Source organism: Macrobrachium rosenbergii, chromosome 3 (assembly GCF_040412425.1).
Source record: "Macrobrachium rosenbergii isolate ZJJX-2024 chromosome 3, ASM4041242v1, whole genome shotgun sequence".
Lineage (NCBI taxonomy): Eukaryota > Metazoa > Arthropoda > Malacostraca > Decapoda > Palaemonidae > Macrobrachium > Macrobrachium rosenbergii.
Genome location: NC_089743.1, coordinates 44,536,477 through 44,556,684, shown reverse-complemented (window position 1 = coordinate 44,556,684; position 20,208 = coordinate 44,536,477). Strand labels below are relative to the sequence as shown.

Genomic DNA, 20,208 nt, shown 5'->3' with positions numbered 1-20,208 from the left:
GTATCCTGTAGGTCAGTTGCCATTCGTCTGATGTTCCGGTCAGCACTCACTGTCATAAATTCATGGAGCTGGCCGTCATACCTTGAACAAAACATACAATTGGACTTTGTCACTGTATGACGAACCTTCTGTCGCTTTTTTTTGCAGACCTTCAACAGATGGTTGTGCTTCTTCAAACTATCTTTTTCTTTTTGCTTGTTCTAAGTTGCATTTGCTTAACTTACCATAACAAGTTCTGTGCCACTGAGCCTGGTTATTGACCAGGTCGTCTGCTGTGATGCTTTCGTTAAAGAGAATAGTCACAGGTAGCTTGCGCACTCCCCGAAATTCACTGACGATATTCGGAAAGTTTTTATATGGATGCGAGTCGTCTTGACTCCCATGGGCCTACAAAGGACAATTCAACTTCTAACTAGTTTTTTGTTGGCAAATCATCCACTATAGGTCAGCCCTGAAACAGAGCAAAAAATAACAAACAATTACAAAATACAAAATTATAGTTCTCAGTTTGTTTTAGCCCAGTGGCTTCTTGGATGACTCATTTCAAATAATGAATCTCTTTGAAGAGCCTTTTTTCATTTGATTAATGTCGGTTGTCAAAGACACGACCACATTCAATAATTTGGTCGCTGTCGCCACAATTTGTGATTTAAATCGTCTGTTTCTCAGAAACTATTGCTGTGCTACCTTGGAACATCAAAATCTGCAAGTATAAAGCATGTAGGCCACCTAGAAAAAAATATGATACTTTTGTCCATTCTATCCCCATTTCATCAAAAATGGGTCTTACAGCCCTCACTATTTGAATTTCCCCCACTTATGTGTGCCTTTGTAATTTCACTTTCTAAAATATCCACTCATTTTCATTCTTACATCTCACTGGTCTCACTACATTTGGTGTGGGTGTCACAACTCTTCTTGCACAAACTTGTCACAAACAGGGACTCTTAGATGCTGTCATAAACCATTTCCACTTCATCCACATAATTATTCAATTAGATATGGAATCATTGACAACATTTCCACTTACTAATATTATCATTTCTCACAACTTACCAAATATTATCATTTCACTCTCTATATATTTCTTTTACAGCTTAACTCTCAAATCGACAAAATGTTTTAAAAGGTTTTATCTGTAAAAAAAAAATCATTCATATTTGCACAGCAATATAGATAGAAAAGTTCAAATTAGAATTTTAAATTCCTGCTTATTTCACGAGTTTATTTTATTGACTTTGTTACGTTAATATAAACGCATTGTAGTCTAATTTTTATATAGCTAAACCATTTCTTTTTTCTATCCATTAAGTTCCCAGCAATGACTCATACAAAAAATTGGTAAGGTGTTGGTAAAGAAAAGAAACTCTTAAGTGCTGGCTTGATGCTCTAAATATATTTGGAAAATATAGGAATATTGTACAGATATAAAAAAAAACCAACAAGGTGTTTTTCTTGATTCATTAATGAATGTTAGGATAAAAAGTCAAACTGTTTGATACTTTTAGCTATTTAGTTGTGAAGACAGTGAAAAGAGAATTGGAATGGTTCTATATCAGATGTAAGAAACGAAGCAGGGATGGATATAAAGTAAAAGACAGAAAAGTGGGTGCAGCTAAGGGCCGACGCGTCGGCTGTAGCACCCCACAAGGAATTATTATTGTTGAACCCTTGTCACTGAAGTCGCACACAAAAAAGCGTATAATCATTATATGATATTTTAAAGAAATTCTTATGTAGCATCTTCTATCATGGAAAATTCCTGAAAAAAATTAGGACACTGTTGAATAGGACAGCAAAATTTCTCGACTTTACAGAGAAATATAATACTTACTTATTAATATAAGGAAAATATCTGATGTCTACCTCATTAAATATAATATTGCTGATGCATTGGATGGATGCATATTTCAAAATACAAATAACTTTTTTTTAGTTTCATAGATTTGCATACATTAAAGTCTTTGAGGAAAAATTGCAATTGCCAGATAGTAAAGGAAAAACCGAAATCTTTGAAATTGTTTTTATTGAATTTCTATAAGTAACTTCAATTAAAAAATCAGTATCAAAAAACAATTATGCTCCTCAATAATCTGACGAGGTTACTCACCGAAAGTTCAAAAGCAAAAATATTACAGATGTCTCGCTACTTATTGCTTTATGAATGAGTAAGTAAATGCAAATGGTATTCTGAAATGACGTTTTGATTGATAGGTTCAAGTAGTTCCAGTGCATCGATCAGTGTATCAAGTCCAACCTTTACTACAACAACTGCAACACTAACAACTACTACTGGATCGTCTACAACGAGAACACCTACTCCCACCTCCTCAACAACTGCAACAACAGGTACTTCTAATACAACAGCAGCGACACCTACAAGTACATCAACAACAACAGTTGCCACACCAACCACATCAAGTGTAACATCAACTACAACTACTGGACCATCAACAACTACCAATAATATATCAACATCTACCACCACTGGACCATCAACAACTACCAATAATATATCAACATCTACCACCACTGGACCATCAACAACTACCAATAATATATCAACATCTACCACCACTGGACCATCAACAACTACCAACACTGTCACAACAACTACAACCACTGGACCATCAACAACTACCAACAATGTAACAGTAAGTACAACAACTGGACCATCAACAAGTACCAACAATATAACATCAACTACCACCACTGGACCATCAACAACTACTAATAATATAACAGCAACTACAACAACTGGACAATCAACAACTACCAACAATATATCAACAACTACCACCACTGGACCATCAACAACTACCAATAATATAACAGCAACTACAATAACTGGACTATCAACAACTACAACAACTGGACCAACAACAACTACCAACAATATAACAGCAACTACAACAACAGGCACTCCCTCCACTACAACTACTACCACTCGTACTCCAACAACAACCGCAACTACTACTACACAACTGCTGAGTAGTTCCTTCAGCAGCAGCAGCCTAGGTTAGTTTTTTGATAGTTTTTTTTTATTTCAGGTTATGTTATATAAATTATTCCTGTTCTATTTATATAGAGTTTATGTAATTCTCTTCCAGTTAATATGATAACAGAGTACAATTTATTTAATTATCTTTTTGAAATGTAGGTAACAAATATTTTTCCTCATGTAACAAGTTTTTCTGAGGGTTTGGACAAGGAAAACAATAAATAGCATACAAGATATTATTGGAAAGAACTGAAAGATTGTAAAAGGATTTAGAATTTCACCAATTCAATTATTCTATAGGTTTTACCGACGGGAACATCGAATAAAGAATAAAGAAAAATGAAAATAATGTTAGGTTCCACGTTTGCCAGTGATTTCCGTTTTCTAAACTAAGAAAAATGCATGTTTCTACCATTTCATTATGTATCCTTTAATACCCGCTAGATAAATGTTTGTTCTCATTGCCTAAAAGGTAAAAGGACTGTTTGAATATCCCCCATTCATGTATGCCTTGTAATTTCACTTTCTAAAATATCCTCTCATCTTCATTCTTACATCTCATTGGTCTCACTACATTTGTGTGTGTGTCCAAACTCTTCTTGTACAAAAAGGGACCCAGCTGTCATCTCCACACAAGTTTCGGTGTTAGATGTTGTGAAAGTTATTTATAAACCTTTTCCACTTCATCCACATCATTATCTCGTTTACATATGGAATGCTCATATCTTACCTAATATTATCATTTCACTCTCTATCTTGCCACCCATCTCCTAATATTCATTTTACAGCTTTACACTCAAATCGACAAGATGTTTTAAAATGTTTTACCTGTCACAAAAAATTATTCATATTTGAACAGCAATAAAAATAGAGGAAAAATTAGAATTTTCGATTTCTGCTTATTTCACGAGCTTATGTTATTGTCTTTGTCACGTTAATATACACGCATTTAAGTCTAATTTTCGCATAGCTAAACCATTTACTTTTATCCATTCATTAAGTTCCAAATGATGACTCATACAAAAAACTGGTAATGTGTTAATAGAGAAAATCAACTCTTCAGTGCTGTCTTCATGCTCTAAATTTATTTGGAAGATATGGGAATGTTGTACAGGTATAAAAAAAACTAACAAGGGATTTTTCTTGGTTGATTAATAAATGTTAAGGTATTAAGACAAGCTCTGTGGTAGTTTTAGCTATTAACTTGTGAAGACAGTGAAAAGAGAGTTGGAATGGTTCTATATCAGATGGAAGAAACGAAGCAGGGATGGATATAAAGTAAAAGACAGAAATGTGGGTGCATCTAGGGGCCGACGTGTCGGCTGTAGCACCCCACATGGAATTATTATTGTTGAACCCTTGTCACTCAAGTCACACACAAAAAAGGCAGATAATCAATTTATGATGTTATTAACAAATTTTTATGAAGTATCTTCTATTATGGAAAATTCATGAAAAAAAATTAGGACAAAGTTTGTATGTGCAGCTGTTGATATAAAACATAACTGTTGAATAAGATAGCAAAATTTCTAGACTTTAGAGAGAAATATATTACTTATCAGTACAAAGAAAATATCTGGTGCCTATCTCACTAAACATAATATTGCTGATGCATTTGATAGGTGCATATTTCAAAATATCAATAACTTTTTTTTTATTTTTATAGATTTGCATACAATAAAGTCTTTGTGGAAAATTTGCGTTTTCTAGGTAGTAAAGGAAAACCGGAATCATTGTCATTGTTTTTCTTGAATTTCTATAAGTAATTTCAGTTAAGAGATCTGGATCAGTAAACAATATGCTCCTCAACATTACGATCTGATCAGGTTACTAACCAAAAGTTCATAAGCAAAAATATTACAGATGTCTCGCTGCTTATTGCTTTATGAATGAGTATGCAAATGCAAATGGTATTCTGAAATGAGGTTTTGATTGATAGGTTCAAGTAGTTCCAGTGCATCGATCAGTGTATCAAGTCCAACATTTACTACAACAACTGCAACACCAACAACTACTACTGGATCGTCAACAACTACAACACCTACTCCCACCTCCTCAACAACTGCAACAACAGGTACTTCTAATACAACAGCAGCGACGCCTACAAGTACATCAACGACAACAGCTGCCACACCAACCACATCAAGTGTAACACCAACCACAACCTCTCGACCATCAACAACCACCAATAATACAACAGTAGCTACAACCACTGGACCATCAACAACAACTAACAATATAACAACAAGTACCATCACTGGACCATCAACAACTACCAATAATATAACAGCAACTACAACCACTGGACCATCAACAACTACCAACAATATATCAACAACAACCACCACTGGACTATCAACAACTACCAATAATATAACAGCAACTACAACAACTGGACAGTCAACAACTACCAACACTAAAACAACAACTACCACCACTGGACCATCAACGACTACCAATAATATAACAGCAACTACGACAACTGGACCATCAACAACTACCAACAATATAACAATAACTACAACAACTGCGCCATCAACAACTACCAACAATATAACAACAACTACCACCAGTGGATCATCAACAAGTACTAACAATATAACAGCAACTACAACAACAGGTACTCCCACCACTACAACAACTACTACTGGTACTCTAACAACAACTACAACTACTACTACACAACCACTGAGCAGTTCCTTCAGTAGCAGCAGTTTAGGTTAGTTTTTTGATAGTCTTTTTTATTTCAGGTTAAATTCCACGAATTATTCCTACTTTATTTATGTAGAATTTACATAATTCTCTTCTAGTTAGTAGGATAACTGAGTACAATTTATTTAATTATCTTTTTAAAAGCTAGTTAACAAATATTTTTCCCCATCTAACAAGTTTTTCTCAGGGTTTGGACAAGTAAAATAATAAAAATAGCATATACGATATTATTGAAAATAATTGAAAGATTATAAAAGGTTTAGAAGTGGATTAATATATTTATTCTGTAGGTTTTATCAAGAGGAACATTGAATAAAGAATAAAAAGAAAAAATGAAAATAATATTAGCTTACAAGTCTCCCAGCGATTTCCGCTTTTTCCATCGAGAGAAATGCATGTTTCTCCCATTTCGTTAATCATCCTTTTATACCCACTTGATAAAAGACTGTTGTCATTGCCTAAAAAGTATAAGGACTGTTTTAGTGAAGGCTGTAAGCAAAATGATGGGGACAGAGTGGACGAAAGTTTCATACCTTGTAGTGGAGATGTTTTTTAGGTCCTGTAGCAGCAGTTTTTTATATGTTCCACAAGATCAGTCTCAGCTGATGTTTCCACGTGACATGTATCAGAAATGATGATGCGACAAACGTAAAAATTCAACAAAAAGTTTGTTTATCTTATTAATGGTTAATCTTTATTGATCAATTTGTATGATTTTGACAAATTAGATATACAGTAATCTAAACAGGCTATCTCCAAAGAATTTGCATGAAAGAAGAGAGAATGAAGAATATATTCCTAAGTAACCATGGTGTATGATGCAATGAAAATGACATTTTATCTGTGCAGATTATGGTTGGCTTACTTAGGTTTTTTTTGCCTTCTTAAAATGTCTCTCTGCCAGCGGGTAATGCTAAATCTACTTTCTTTATATGCAAACCTGAGTAAATTTGTAATAACAAAAATGCACGTTACCTTTCACCATAATCGTTGTGCAATTTTGAACTAAATAATCGTCCTGTTATCAATCTAAGATGCCGAAAACAATATAAGAGTGGTATCAACACATGAAAACTGTGATTACTGTAAATTCAAAACACCACAACCATAATCTTAGGTTAGCATATTATTATACTCTCAAAAAGTATGGTACAAAGGATTAAAGGCTCAAGGTTCAGTCACTGAGCAGCAGCTTTGCTGCAAAACGTTTGATTTCATCAACTCAAGTGTTTATATGAAATTGACGTCTAATTCTTCATGCAGTTACACTTGCAAAGGTCTGTACATCTCCACTGGGATTTTTTGCAAGAACATCTTCCAGTACAGCCAGCAGCAGCTTTGCAGATACATTTGACAAGTTCACTACAAACTTCTGGGCCAATTGTTAAAGCTGTCCACCGTGGAATCCAATAAAAAGTGGTGGCGTCCATTTTCGAGCCCCCATCTTTCTTGAGTTGGTATTTGCTGCTGAGATTGATTGCTTGTTGTCATGACTCCAGCTTAGTAGACACAACGCTTTGTGTGTTGCAGGAGGGGACCTTGTGTGGGAGGAATAGTGTCCATGGTTTTGCTTTGTTGGCAAAAATTTCCCTGCGAGCCTCATTTACAGTCCCAAGTCCGCTTGTCTTCGGGTACATGGGTATGGTGAAGCGCTCCAGAAGTTTAAAGTTCCCATCATTGATGACCACTTCTTTGAAAGGGTGACTGGTGATGTTATTGAAGGCTTTGGTTACATCAGGGAAAGATTTTCAAGTCTCCCAGGCACACCTTTTCCCCTTTCCAAGAAAGGCTGATAATTTATCGCAGCCTGTGAAGCTGTGGAAAACTGGCAGGGAAGTTGACATTTCTTTGCCAAGAGTTAAGGTCAGGGCGTTAATATGAATGTAGGAAAAGCTTCTTCCTGTGCCAAACCCGACCCAAATGTTCAGTGTCGGACATATGACTTGCAGGTGGTAAAACTTGCCAATCTATATGATAATAATATCGGTGTCCACTGTGCAAACAAAGTAAGTGTTTGATTCTTGCTGCAATGCATCTTGCACATGGAAGAGTATTCTAGTATCGGCCTCTTCATGGTTGCAGGCAGGTATGATGAGGTCACTTCCTCTGATGGCAACATTTTCTCCACGTGTCACCACCACTGTTTTGCTAGGAAGAAGTTCGCTGCTTTCATTCTTCATGAACAGAAATTCAAAGAATTCCTCCTTGTTTTCTGTGTCATGCAGGAAGCCCTGCCCATTCCTGGGATTTTGTTCTTGCCGGACACCTTCCTTCTCATCCTTTTCCTCTCTCTTTTTTTTAGCAGAACCTTTGATACTGTTTTTGAGATACCTGTCCCAAACAATGTCATCCCTGTCTGCAGTCTGAAGCTGATGCCGCACATGAGGCAAGATCACATCGGCAGCGTAGTCCTCAAATGTCTTCACGCCATTAACAGGTAGAAGGTGCACCATAGGTGCGACGTCAAGCACCTTCACATTAAAAGTGTCGGGTAGATCTTTCTCATGTGTTTTCTCCAAAGATGAGAGTAGCTCAGGAGGAGCGTCAATGACTATCATTTCTGGATGTTGCTCATCCTCATCGAGTTGCTCCAAGGCTTCTACCAGTTCAATGGTGTCATATGGCTGAACATCGTCCAGTAATCGTGGAGCAGATGCCTCTACTGTCTTTGTTAAACATGTAAACGGATTACATTTTTTTCCGAGACGAAGTTTTCCTCTGTCAGGCAAAGAAAGAGTTGATGGGTGGTTTTCATGGCTGAAAAATTAAGCCATATCAGACTCTGTGTCGTGCCACTATGTAAAGTCTGGAGAAAAGGCTAACACCAGTCTTAAAATTTGCAACCATGTCTGCTTGTTTGCTTTTGTCTTTGGGAGTTGGACGCTTGAACAGATGCAAAGAGTTCTTAGCCGTTTATGTGCAGTTGCAGATTACTGTCTGACATATTGTAATTGTAACCTGTGATTCTTGAATTTCTTGATTCTTCAAAGTAGGTCCTTTCAACATCACTGAGACAAGCATTTTCAGTGTTGTTGATATTGAGCCTTCTTGGCAATTTGGTGGAAAGGTTGCACCAAAATGAAATCCTTAGAAATTGAAAATGCCCTCTTTGATAATTTTGGCAGTTTTCGCCAAAATGGAAGCATCTCCTTCATAATCAGTGAAGGCTTGTTTCGGCATTTGCCTTATTCCTTGATCAAAAATAAACATCACGTTTTCTCCATCATTTTGTTCTTGTGCTTTGGGAAAGAAGTGGAGAATTTGTTCCTTAAAGCACACTTTTTTGACTTCTTTCTGATTTGCAAGTGCAGCTAGACTTGTTTCATACATGTGCCCGCAACTCAGAAAACTTGAAGCAGAAAGATCCATCTTGTCAGCTCAATAATGTCCCGAGCTTCTTTTTTTTTTTTTTTTTTTGCCTACCATCAGAATATTTTTGTTTTATTTGAAACCTCAAGAAAGTGCGATAGCGGTTCCGAAACTCAATGAGACAGTTCATATGGTACAAGCCATCTGCAGCTACTACATCTCCAGCAGCAATTCTTGATAGTACTGCTGTATCTTGTAGGTCAGTTGTTATTCGTCTGATGTTCTGGTCAGCACCCAATGTCATAAATTCATGGAGCTGACCGTCATACTTTCAACAAGACATACAATTGTTCTTTGTCACTGCATGACGAACCTTCTGTCGCTTTTCTTGCAGACCTTCAACAGATGGTCGCGCTATTTCAAAATCCCTTTTCCTTTTGCTCGTTCTAACTTGCATTTGCTTAACTTGCCATAACAAGTTCTGTGCCACTGAGCCTGATTATTGACCAGGTCGTCTGCTGTGATGCTTTCGTTAAAGAGAATAGTCACAGGTAGCATGCGCAGTCCCCGAAATTCACTGACGATATTCAGAAAGTTTTTATATGGATGCGAGTTGTCTTGACTCCCATGGGCCTACAGGGGGGCAATTCAACTTCTCACTAGTTTTTTGTTGGCAAATCAAACAATTTAGCCATCCATCCTTCATCCAGTATAGGTCAGTCCTGAAACAAAGCTAGGGATAAAAGTTATTTTTTTTATAACAAACCCAGTGGCTTCTTGGATTACTCATTTCAAATAATGAATCCCTTTGAAGAGCGTTTTTTTATGATTAATGCCGGTTGTCAAAGGCACGACCACAAACAATAATTTGTCCGCTGTCGCCACGCTTTGTGATTTAAATCGTCTGTTTCTCGGAAACTACTGCTGTGCTACCTTGGAACATATCAAAATCTGCAAGTATAAAGCATGTAGGCCACCTAGAAAAAAATATGCTACTTTTGTGCACTCTGTCCCCATTTCATCAAAAAATGGGTCTTACCGCCCTCACTATTTGAATTTCAACCACTCATGTATGCCTTATAATTTCACTTTCTAAAATATCCACTCATCTTCATTTTCACATCTCACTGGTCTCACTACATTTGATGTGGGTGTCACAACTCTTCTTGCACAAACAGGGACCCAGCTGTCATCATCACATAATTTCCTCTCTTAGATGGTGTGAAAGTTATATACAGTATAAACCATTTCCACTTCACCCACATCATTATCTCATTTATATATGGAATGTTCACAACTTTACTAATTTTATTATTTCACTATCGTGCCATGTATCTCCCAGTATTTCTTTTACAGCTTTACTCTCAAATCGACAAAATGTTTTAAAATGTTTTATCTGTCAAAAAATTATTCATATTTGCACAGCAATATAGATAGAAGAGGGCAAATTAGAATTTTAAATTTTTACTTATTTCACGAGTTTATGTTATTGTCTTTGTTACGTTAATATACACGCATTGTAGCCTAATTTTCTTGTAACTAAATCATTTACTTTTTTGGATTCATCAAGTTCCAGACGATGACTCACACAATAAACTGGTAATGTTTGATGGAAAAAGAAACTATTCAGTGCTGTCTTGATGCTCTAAATATATTTGGAAAATATGGGAATGTTGTACAGATATAAAAAAACTAACAAGGGATTTTTCTTGGTTGATTAATGAATGTTAGGATATAAAGCCAAACTCTCTGATACTTTTAGCTATTTAGTTGTGAAGACAGAGAAAAGAGAATTGGAATGGTTCTATATCAGATGGAAGAAAGGAAGCAGGGATGGATATAAAGTAAAAGACAGAAAAGTGGGTGCAACTAAGAGCCGGCGTGTCGACTGTAAAACCCCACAAGGAATTATTATTATTGAACCCTTGTCACTGAAGTCACACACAAAAAGGGAGACAATCATTACATGATATTTGTAACAAATTCTTGTGTACCACCTTCTAATATGGAAAATTCATGAAAAAAATTAGGACAAAGCTTCTATGTGCAGTTGTTGATAAAAAACATAATTTTTGTATAAGACAGCAAAATTTTTCGACTTTAGAGAGAAATATAATACTTACTCATTAGTATAAAGAAAATATTTGGTGTCTTTCTCGCTAAACATAATATTGCCGATGCATTTGGTGGATGCATATTTCAAAATACAAATAACTTTTTTTTAGTTTCATAGATTTGCATACATTAAAGTCTTTGAGGAAAACTTGCATTTTCTAGATAGTAAAGAAAAAACGGAATCTTTGTCATTGTTTTTATTAACGGACTTTATTCTTGTATTGAATTTCTATAAATAAATTTAATTAAGAGATCTGGATAAAAAAAATTATGCTCCTCAATATTATGGTCTGATCATGTTACTCACCGAAAGTTCACAAGCAAAAAGTAATACAGATGTCTCGCTGCTTATTGCTTTATGAATGAGTATGCAAATACAAATGGTATTCTGAAATGACGTTTTGATTGATAGGTTCAAGTAGTTCCAGTGCATCGATCAGTGTATCAAGTCCAACCTTTACTACAACAACTGCAACGCCAACAACTACTACTGGATCGTCTACAACGACAACACCTACTCCCACCTCCTCAACAACCGCAACAACAGGTACTTCTAATACTACAGCAGCGACGCCTACAAGTACATCAACAACAACAGTTGCCACACCAACCACATCAAGTGTAACACCAACTACAACCACTAGACCGTCAACAACCACCAATAATATGACAGTAACTACAACCACTGGACCATCAACAACTACCAACAACATATCAACATCTACCACCACTGGATCATCAACAACTACCAATAATATAACAGCAACTACAACGACTGGACCATCAACAACTACCAACAATATAACAGCGACTACAACCACTGGACCATCCACAACTACCAACAATATATCAACAACTACCACCAGTGGACCATCAACAACTACCAGTAATATAACAGCAACTACAACCAATGGACCATCAACAACTACCAACAATGTATCAACAACTCTGACAACTGGACCATCAACAACTACCAACAATATAACAGCAACTACAACAACAGGTACTCCCACCACTACAACTGCTACCACTGGTACTCCAACAACAACAACTACAACTACTACTACACAACCGCTGAGTAGTTCCTTCAGTAGCAGCAGTTTAGGTCAGTTCTTTGCTAGTAGTTTTTTTCTATTTCAGGTTGTGTTCCACAAATTATTCATTTTCTATTTATATAGAATTTAGTCAGTTCTCTCCCAGTTAATCACATTATACAATTTCCTTAATTATCTTTTTAAAAGCTAGTTAACAAATATTTTCCCTCTTCTAACAAGTTTTTCTGAAGGTTTAGATAAGGAATATAGGAAATAGCTTACAAGATATTATTGAAAATAATTGAAAGTGTATGAAAGGGTTTAGAAATGCATCGATTTATTTATTGTATAGGTTTTACCAACGGGAACACTGAATAAAAAATAAAGAAAAAAATTTAAATAATATTAGGTTACAAGTTTGCCAGTTATTTCCGTTTTCTCCATCAAGAAAAATGCATGTTGCTAACATTTCATTATGAACCTTTTATACTCACTTGCCAAAAGACTGTTCCCATAGCTTAAAAAGTATAAGGACTGTTTTAATTCCCTCCACTCATGTATGCCTTGTAATATCACTTTCTAAAATATCCACTCATTTTCATTCTTACACCTCATTGGTCTCACTACATTTGGTGTGGGTGTCCAAACTCTTCTTGCTCAAAGAGGGACCCAGATGTCATCACCACATAATTTTCTCTCTTAGATGGTGTGAAAGTTATATATAAACCATTTTCACTTCACCTACGTCATTATCCCATTTACATATGGAATGTTCACATCTTACCTAATGTTATCGTTTTACTCTCTATCTTTCTATCTATCTCCTACTATTGTTTTTACAGCTTTACTTTCAAATCGACAAGATGTTTAAAAATGTTTTATCTGTCAAAAAAATTATTCATATTTGGACAGCAAAATAGATAGAAGAGGGCAAATTAGAATTTTAAATTTCTACTAATTTCACAAGTTTATGTTATTGTCTTTGTTAGGTTAATTTACACGCATTGTAGTCTAATTTTTATATAGCTAAACCATTTACTTTTATCCATTCATTAACTTCCAAATGGTGACTCATACAATAAACTGGTAATGTGTTGATTGATAGACAAAAGAAACGCTTCAGTGCAGTCTTGATGCTCTAAATATATTTGGAAAATATGGGTATGTTGTACAGGTATAAAAAAACCAACTTGGGATTTTTCTTGATTGATTAATGAATGATAGGATATAAGGCCAAACTCTGCGATACTTTTATCTATTTAGTTGTAAAGACAGTGAAAAGAGAGTTGTAGTGGTTCTATATCAGATGGAAGAAAAGAAGCAGGGATGGATATAAAGTAAAAGGCAGAAAAGTGGGTGCAGCTAAGGGCCGAAGCGTCAGCTGTAGCACCCCACAAGGAATTATTATTGTTGAACCCTTTTCACTGAAGTCACACACAAAAACGCAGATAATCATTATATGACATTTGTAAAAAAATTTTATGTAGCATCTTCTATTATGGAAAATTCATGGAAAAAAATTAGGACAACGTTTCTATGTGCAACTGTTGATAAAAAAAAACATAATTGTTGAATAAGACAGCAAAATTTCTCGACTTTAGAGAGAAATATATGCTTACTCATTAGTATAAAGAAAATATATGCTGTCTATCTCACTAACCATAATATTGCTGATGCATTTGGTGGATGCATATTTTAAAATACAAATAACTCTTTTTATAGATTTGCATGTATTAAAGTCTTTGCGGAAGATTTGCATTTTCTAGATAGCAAAGGAAAAACTGGAATCTTTGTCATTGTTTTCCTTGAGAGGAAAGAGGGACTTTATTCTTCTATTGAATTTCTTTGAGTAACTTTAATTAAGAAACCTGGATCAAGAAACAATTATGCTCCTAATTATTATGATCTGACCAGGTTACTCACCAAAAGTTCATAATCAAAAAGTAATACAGATGTTTCGTTGCTTATTGCTTTATGAATGAGTATGTAAATGCAAATGGTATTCTGAAATGAAGTTTTGATTGATAGGTTCAAGTAGTTCCAGTGCATCGATCAGTGTATCAAGTCCAACCTTTACTACAACAACTGCAACACCAACAACTACTACTGGATCGTCTACAACGACAACACCTACTCCCACCTCCTCAACAACTGCAACAACAGGTACATCTAATACTACAGTGGCGACGCCTACAAGTACATCAACAACAACAGTTGCCACACCAACCACATCAAGTGTAACACCAACTACAACCACTGGACCATCAACAACTACCAACAATATATCAACATCTACCACCACCAGACCATCAACAACTACCAATAATATAACAGCATCTACCACCACTGGACCATCAACAACTACCAACAATGTAACAGTAAGCACAACAACTGGACCATCAACAACTACCAACAATGTAACAGTAAGTACAACAACTGGACCATCAACAACTACCAACAATATAACAACAACTACCACCACTGGACCATCAACAACTACCAACAATATAACAACAACTACCACCACTGGACCATCAACAACTACCATCAATGTAACAGTAAGTACAACAACTGGGCCATCAACAACTACCAACAATATAACAGCAACTACAACAAATGGACCATCAACAACTACCAATAATATAACAACAACTACCACCACTGGACCATCAACGTCTACCAGTAATATAACAACAACTACAACAACTGGACCACCAACATCTACTAACAATATAACAATAATTACAACAACTGGACCATCAACAACTACCAACAATATAACAGCAACTACAACAACTGGACCATCAACAACAACCAACAATAGAACAGCAACTACAACAACAGGTACTCCCTCCACTACCACTACTACCACTGGTACTCCAACAACAACTACAACTACTACTACACAACCACTGAGTAGTTCCTTCAGTAGCAGCAGTCTAGGTTAGTTTTTTGCTAGTATTTTTTTTTATTTCAGGTTATGTTATACAAATTATTCTTATTCTATTTATACATAATTTATATAATTCTCTTCCAGTTAATATGATAACAGAATACAATTTATTTAATTATCTTTTTAAACGCTACGTAACAAATATTTTTCCTCATATAATAAGTTTTTCTGAAGGTTTGGATATGGAAAATAAGAAATAGCATACAATATATTATTGAAAATAATGAAAGATTACAAAAAGGGCTAGAAGTGGATTAATTTATTTATTCTATAGGTTTTGTCAACGGGAACATTGAATAAAGAATAAAGAAAAAATGAAAATATTGTTAGGTTACAAGTTTGCCAGTGATTTCCGTTTTCTCCGTGAAGAGCAATACATGTTTCTACCATTCATTATTCATCCTTTTATACCCACTTGCTAAGAGACTATTCTCGTTGCCTAAAAGGTATAAGGACTGTTTGAATTTCCCCCACTTATGTATGTCTTGTAATTTCACTTTCTAAATACCCACTGATCTTCATTCTTACACCTCATTGGTCTCACTATATTTGGTGTGGGTGGCCAAACTCTTCTTTCACAAACAGGGATCCAGCTGTCATCACCACATAATTTTCTCTCTTAGATGGTGTGAAAGTTATATATAAACCATTTCCACTTCACCCACATCATTATCCCATTTACATATCGAATGTCCACAAATTACCTAATATTGTAAATTAACTCTCTATCTTTCCATCTATCTCTCGATAAATTTTTTTTGCAGCTTTACTCTCAAATCGACAATATAGATAGAAGAGGGAAAATTAGAATTTTATATTTCTACTTATTTCACGAGTTTATGTTACTGTCTTTGTTACGTTAATTTGCACGCATTGTAGTCTAATTTTCATATAGGTAAAGCATTTGCTTTTATCTTTTCATTAAGTTCCAAACGATGACTCATACAAAAAAACTGGTAATGTGTTGATAGAGAAAAGAAACGCTTCAATGCAGTCTTGATGCTCTAAATATATTTAGAAAAAATGGGAATGTTGTGCAGATTCTGAAAAACAAACAAGTGATTTTTCTTGATTCATTAATGAATGTTAGGATATAGAGCCAAACTCTGTCATACTTTTAGCCATTTAGTTGTAAAGACAGTGAAAAGAGAGTTGGAGTGGTTCTACATCAGGTGGAAGAAACGAAGCAGGAATGGATATAAAGTAAAAAGGCAGAAAAGTGGGTGCAACTAGGGGCCGATGTGTCGGCTGTAGCACCCACACGGAATTATTATTGTTGAACCCTTGTCACTGACGTCACAAAAAGTGGCGAATAATCATTATATGACATTTGAAACAAATTCTTATTTAGCATCTTCTATTATGGAAAATCCACGAGAAAAAAAAATTAGGACAAAGTTTTTACGTGTAGCTGTTGATAAAAAAAACTTAACTGTTGGATTACAACAAAATTTCTCGACGTTGGAGAAAAATATAATGCTTACTTATCAGTATGCATATTTCGAAATACAAATAACTTTTTTTTATTTTCATAGATATGCAAGCATTAAAGTCTTTGAGGAAACTTTGCATTTTCTAGATAGTAAAGGAAAAACCTGATTTTATCATTGTTTTTATTAAGGAGAAAGAAGAACTTTATTCTTGTATTGAATTTCTATAAGTAACTGCAATTAAGAAATCTGGATCAATAAACAATTATGCTCCCCAATATTATGATCTGATCAGGTTACTCACCGAAAGTTCACAAGCAAAAAGCAATACAGATGTCCCACTGCTTATTGCTTTATGAATGAATATGTAAATGCAAATGGTATTCTGAAATGAGGTTTTGATTGATAGGTTCAAGTAGTTCCAGTGCATCGATCAGTGTATCAAGCCCAACCTTTACTACAACAACTGCAACACCAACAACTACTACTGGATCGTCTACAACGACAACACCTACTACTACCTCCTCAACAACTACAACAACAGGTACTTCTAATGCAACCACAGCAACACCTACAAGTACAACAATATCTTTAACAATTACAAATGCAACAACAGGTACTTCTAATACAACAGCAGCAACACCTACAAGTACAACAATATCTTCAACAACAACGACTGCAATAACAAGTACTTCTAATACAACAGCAGCAACACCTACAAGTACATCTTCCACAACTGGAACAACAGTCACTTCTTATACAACAATAGCATCACCTACAAATACAACAATACCTTCATCAACAACTTCTGCCACACCGACCACAACAACAGGAACTACTGGTACTTCTAATACAACAACAGCAACACCTATAAATGCAACAATATCTTCAACAACAATTTCTGGCACACCAACACCAACTACAACTAATGGATTATTGTCATCTACCACTGTTACCATCACAACTACAACAGCAACAACTTCGGCAGGTACACCAACCACAACAACCACAGCTCCAGCTACTACTACTGGTTCTCCAACTACTACCACGGCTACAACTACTCAACCATCGAGCTCCTCGTTCAGTAGTAGTAGTCTAGGTTAGTTATGTGCTAGTTGTTTTTTATATATTTGATCATCCCGTTTCTTATTGAACAAGACTCATGAGATTCATATTTTGATTTTGATGACAGATGAATGGTCACCTCCTCAGTTGTGTTGTATGGTTGCTTATGAGTAAGATGAAGTAAAAAAAAAAAAAGTAAAAGGTTCACTGCATCTTATCTCTATTTACTGAGTCTTAGCAAGAAAAAGGAATTAGAAATTATAAAGATTATCATATATTATTTAGCGGAACTGTTATCTAGCTTTAACTGAAGAGGGGTGCAGGAAATATAAATATGTCTGTCTGTCTGTCTCTCGGCTTTTGATGCTGAGAATATATCTAAAATAAAGTAAAAATATTAAGGGTCTTCTATGGGAGACAGTGATTGGGCTACTTCCAGACTATTGCTCACCAGTGTTATCTCATCGTACCTAACCACACCCAGACATAACGACTTACGGGAGTACAGCGTAATTTCACTATAAAGTATTTCGTTTTACACTAGTAAGAAACTTATTTTTCTAACAATAACTTTAAAATCCAAATCAGATGTTCGTTATCCAACTTTGCAGATTGCCATTTTCAAAATAATTTTTATGCAGATAAAATATAGCGACGAACTATTTATAGTTATGAAAGGCAGATTTTTTATTTATGAAAATAATGTTCAATATATGTACGATATAAGGTATGGTAAGTGAAACAACTTTATTGCTCATACAGGTAATGCTTTTGTCTTTGTTCTGGTCTCATCTTCTGAGTACAAACTTACGGCTGCTGAACTCTAAACAGAGACCATATATTCCAAAATTAGTGCATGATGCAAATCAAGTAAACAGAGATAAACACTCATACAACTCATAGTAAGATTGTTAGCAGGCATTTAACTGTTGATCCTTCCCACCCAGAAATTATTGGTGGCAGTTTGCTCAACTATATGCAACTTCTTCAATTCAATTCACTGACTTACTCGATGTATCCTTTGATTTAATGCGCTAGAAATTGGTACACTGAGGAAGCCTTCCAAAGTTCTTCTAAAACTTTGAAAGGCTTCCTAAGTGTACCAATTTTTCGTGCATTAAATCAAAAGATACATCGAATAAGTCAGTGAATTGAATTGAAGAGGTTGAATATAGTTGAGCAAGCTGCCGATAATGATTTCTGGGTGGGGAGGATCAACAGTTAAATGCCTGCTAACAATCTTACTATGAGTTGTATTAGTGTTTATCTCTGTCAACTTAATTTGTATCATGCACTAATTTTGGAATGTGATCTCTGTTAAGAGATTCAGCAGCCGGAAGTTTATACTCACCATACCTGATATCCATCCCACGGAAAATTTCTAATTATTTCATTCTTCTATGCCATAAATATTGGACCATGTTAAGTCTCCATCAGCTAACCTGTATGTAAAATTGTTGTGCAAAACTGGAGTTCTGTTGAATTTCTTACCCCTCGTCTATATGTTCATTTTTGGCTCCGTTGTTCAATTAGGTCATTTTGCGTGATACAAGATATTAGATAATTTTAATCAACTGCATTTAGTTCTTCCCAGACTATACCATCTACTAATTAGTATTAAATATGCAGTTAATCTAATATTCCAGCCTCTTCTTTTTTAAAGTTCAGTGCAAAATTATGTTTAAATTTTGTTATTGAGACCAAACTGTTGAATGTTCTCTCTAATCCAGTAGCTTAACTGTTGGAGCCTAAAATTCAAACATCATATAAACACTCCTTTGATATTTGTCTGATTTATTTTACTTTGTTACGTAAATAATTTAATTCTTATTTTACTGGATTTTCATTGTTATTTTTCGTTCATTTTTGGTTCTTTACTTCTCGATCGACTTTTTGTACTGGTCTACTTTCCCAGTGGGATCCTTGGGCTTTTAGCGTCTAATATTAAAACAAACATGACTTGTGATAATATTTTTGTTTAAAAGTTGGCACGGTGTGTTTTACCTAGGAAATTTACAGTGAATAGTGTTAATGAAAATGTTTTTGCATTCCCCAACATCAGTTGCTGAATACATTTAAACTTTCATAATTTAGCAAAACTTATATGGAAGGAAAACATACTTGAGCATGTTTAAGATTACACCATCAACTCTATTACTCAAAATCCCAGATGTTTGAAAATTAATGCTTTAATACTGTATTCATATATATATATATATATATATATATATATATATATATATATATATATATATATATATATATATATATAGTACTGTGGGTCTTTCCCGGACCCATAGTAAATAAGGTACCTCGGAAGGTGAGGTTACAGGCTTGAAACCTACGTGAAAATCTTCCTTGGGTCAAATAAGGGCTGTGTGAAAATTTTGTCTAGATCGGTCAAGTTCTTTGGATTTCTATAGAGCACAAGCTTACATACATACAAGTTTAGTTACATTCACACACACACACACACACACACACACACACACACACACACACATATATATATATATATATATATATATATATATATATATATATATATATGCATATATATATATATATATATATATATATATATATATA

General features: G+C 34.9%; 3 protein-coding genes across 3 annotated transcripts in view; all 3 read left to right on the top strand.

Moving 5' to 3' along the window:
• LOC136828179 (mucin-2-like) overlaps positions 1 to 18,446 on the top strand; it is a 41,957-nt gene extending 23,511 nt beyond the window's left edge. The window contains exons 12-18 of the mRNA XM_067086007.1: positions 1,509 to 1,636; positions 2,215 to 3,018; positions 4,941 to 5,720; positions 11,550 to 12,242; positions 14,200 to 15,114; positions 16,964 to 17,653; positions 18,382 to 18,446. Coding sequence (XP_066942108.1) covers positions 1,509 to 1,636; positions 2,215 to 3,018; positions 4,941 to 5,720; positions 11,550 to 12,242; positions 14,200 to 15,114; positions 16,964 to 17,653; positions 18,382 to 18,446 — 4,075 coding nt within the window. The remainder of the gene's footprint in view (positions 1 to 1,508; positions 1,637 to 2,214; positions 3,019 to 4,940; positions 5,721 to 11,549; positions 12,243 to 14,199; positions 15,115 to 16,963; positions 17,654 to 18,381) is intronic.
• The window catches only part of LOC136854894 (pneumococcal serine-rich repeat protein-like), a 250,880-nt gene that overhangs the window by 117,295 nt on the left and 113,377 nt on the right, over positions 1 to 20,208 (top strand). The window lies entirely within an intron of this gene.
• Positions 19,039 to 20,208, top strand: part of LOC136828174 (mucin-2-like) — a 9,628-nt gene continuing 8,458 nt past the window's right edge. The window contains exon 1 of the mRNA XM_067085992.1: positions 19,039 to 19,063. Coding sequence (XP_066942093.1) covers positions 19,039 to 19,063 — 25 coding nt within the window. The remainder of the gene's footprint in view (positions 19,064 to 20,208) is intronic.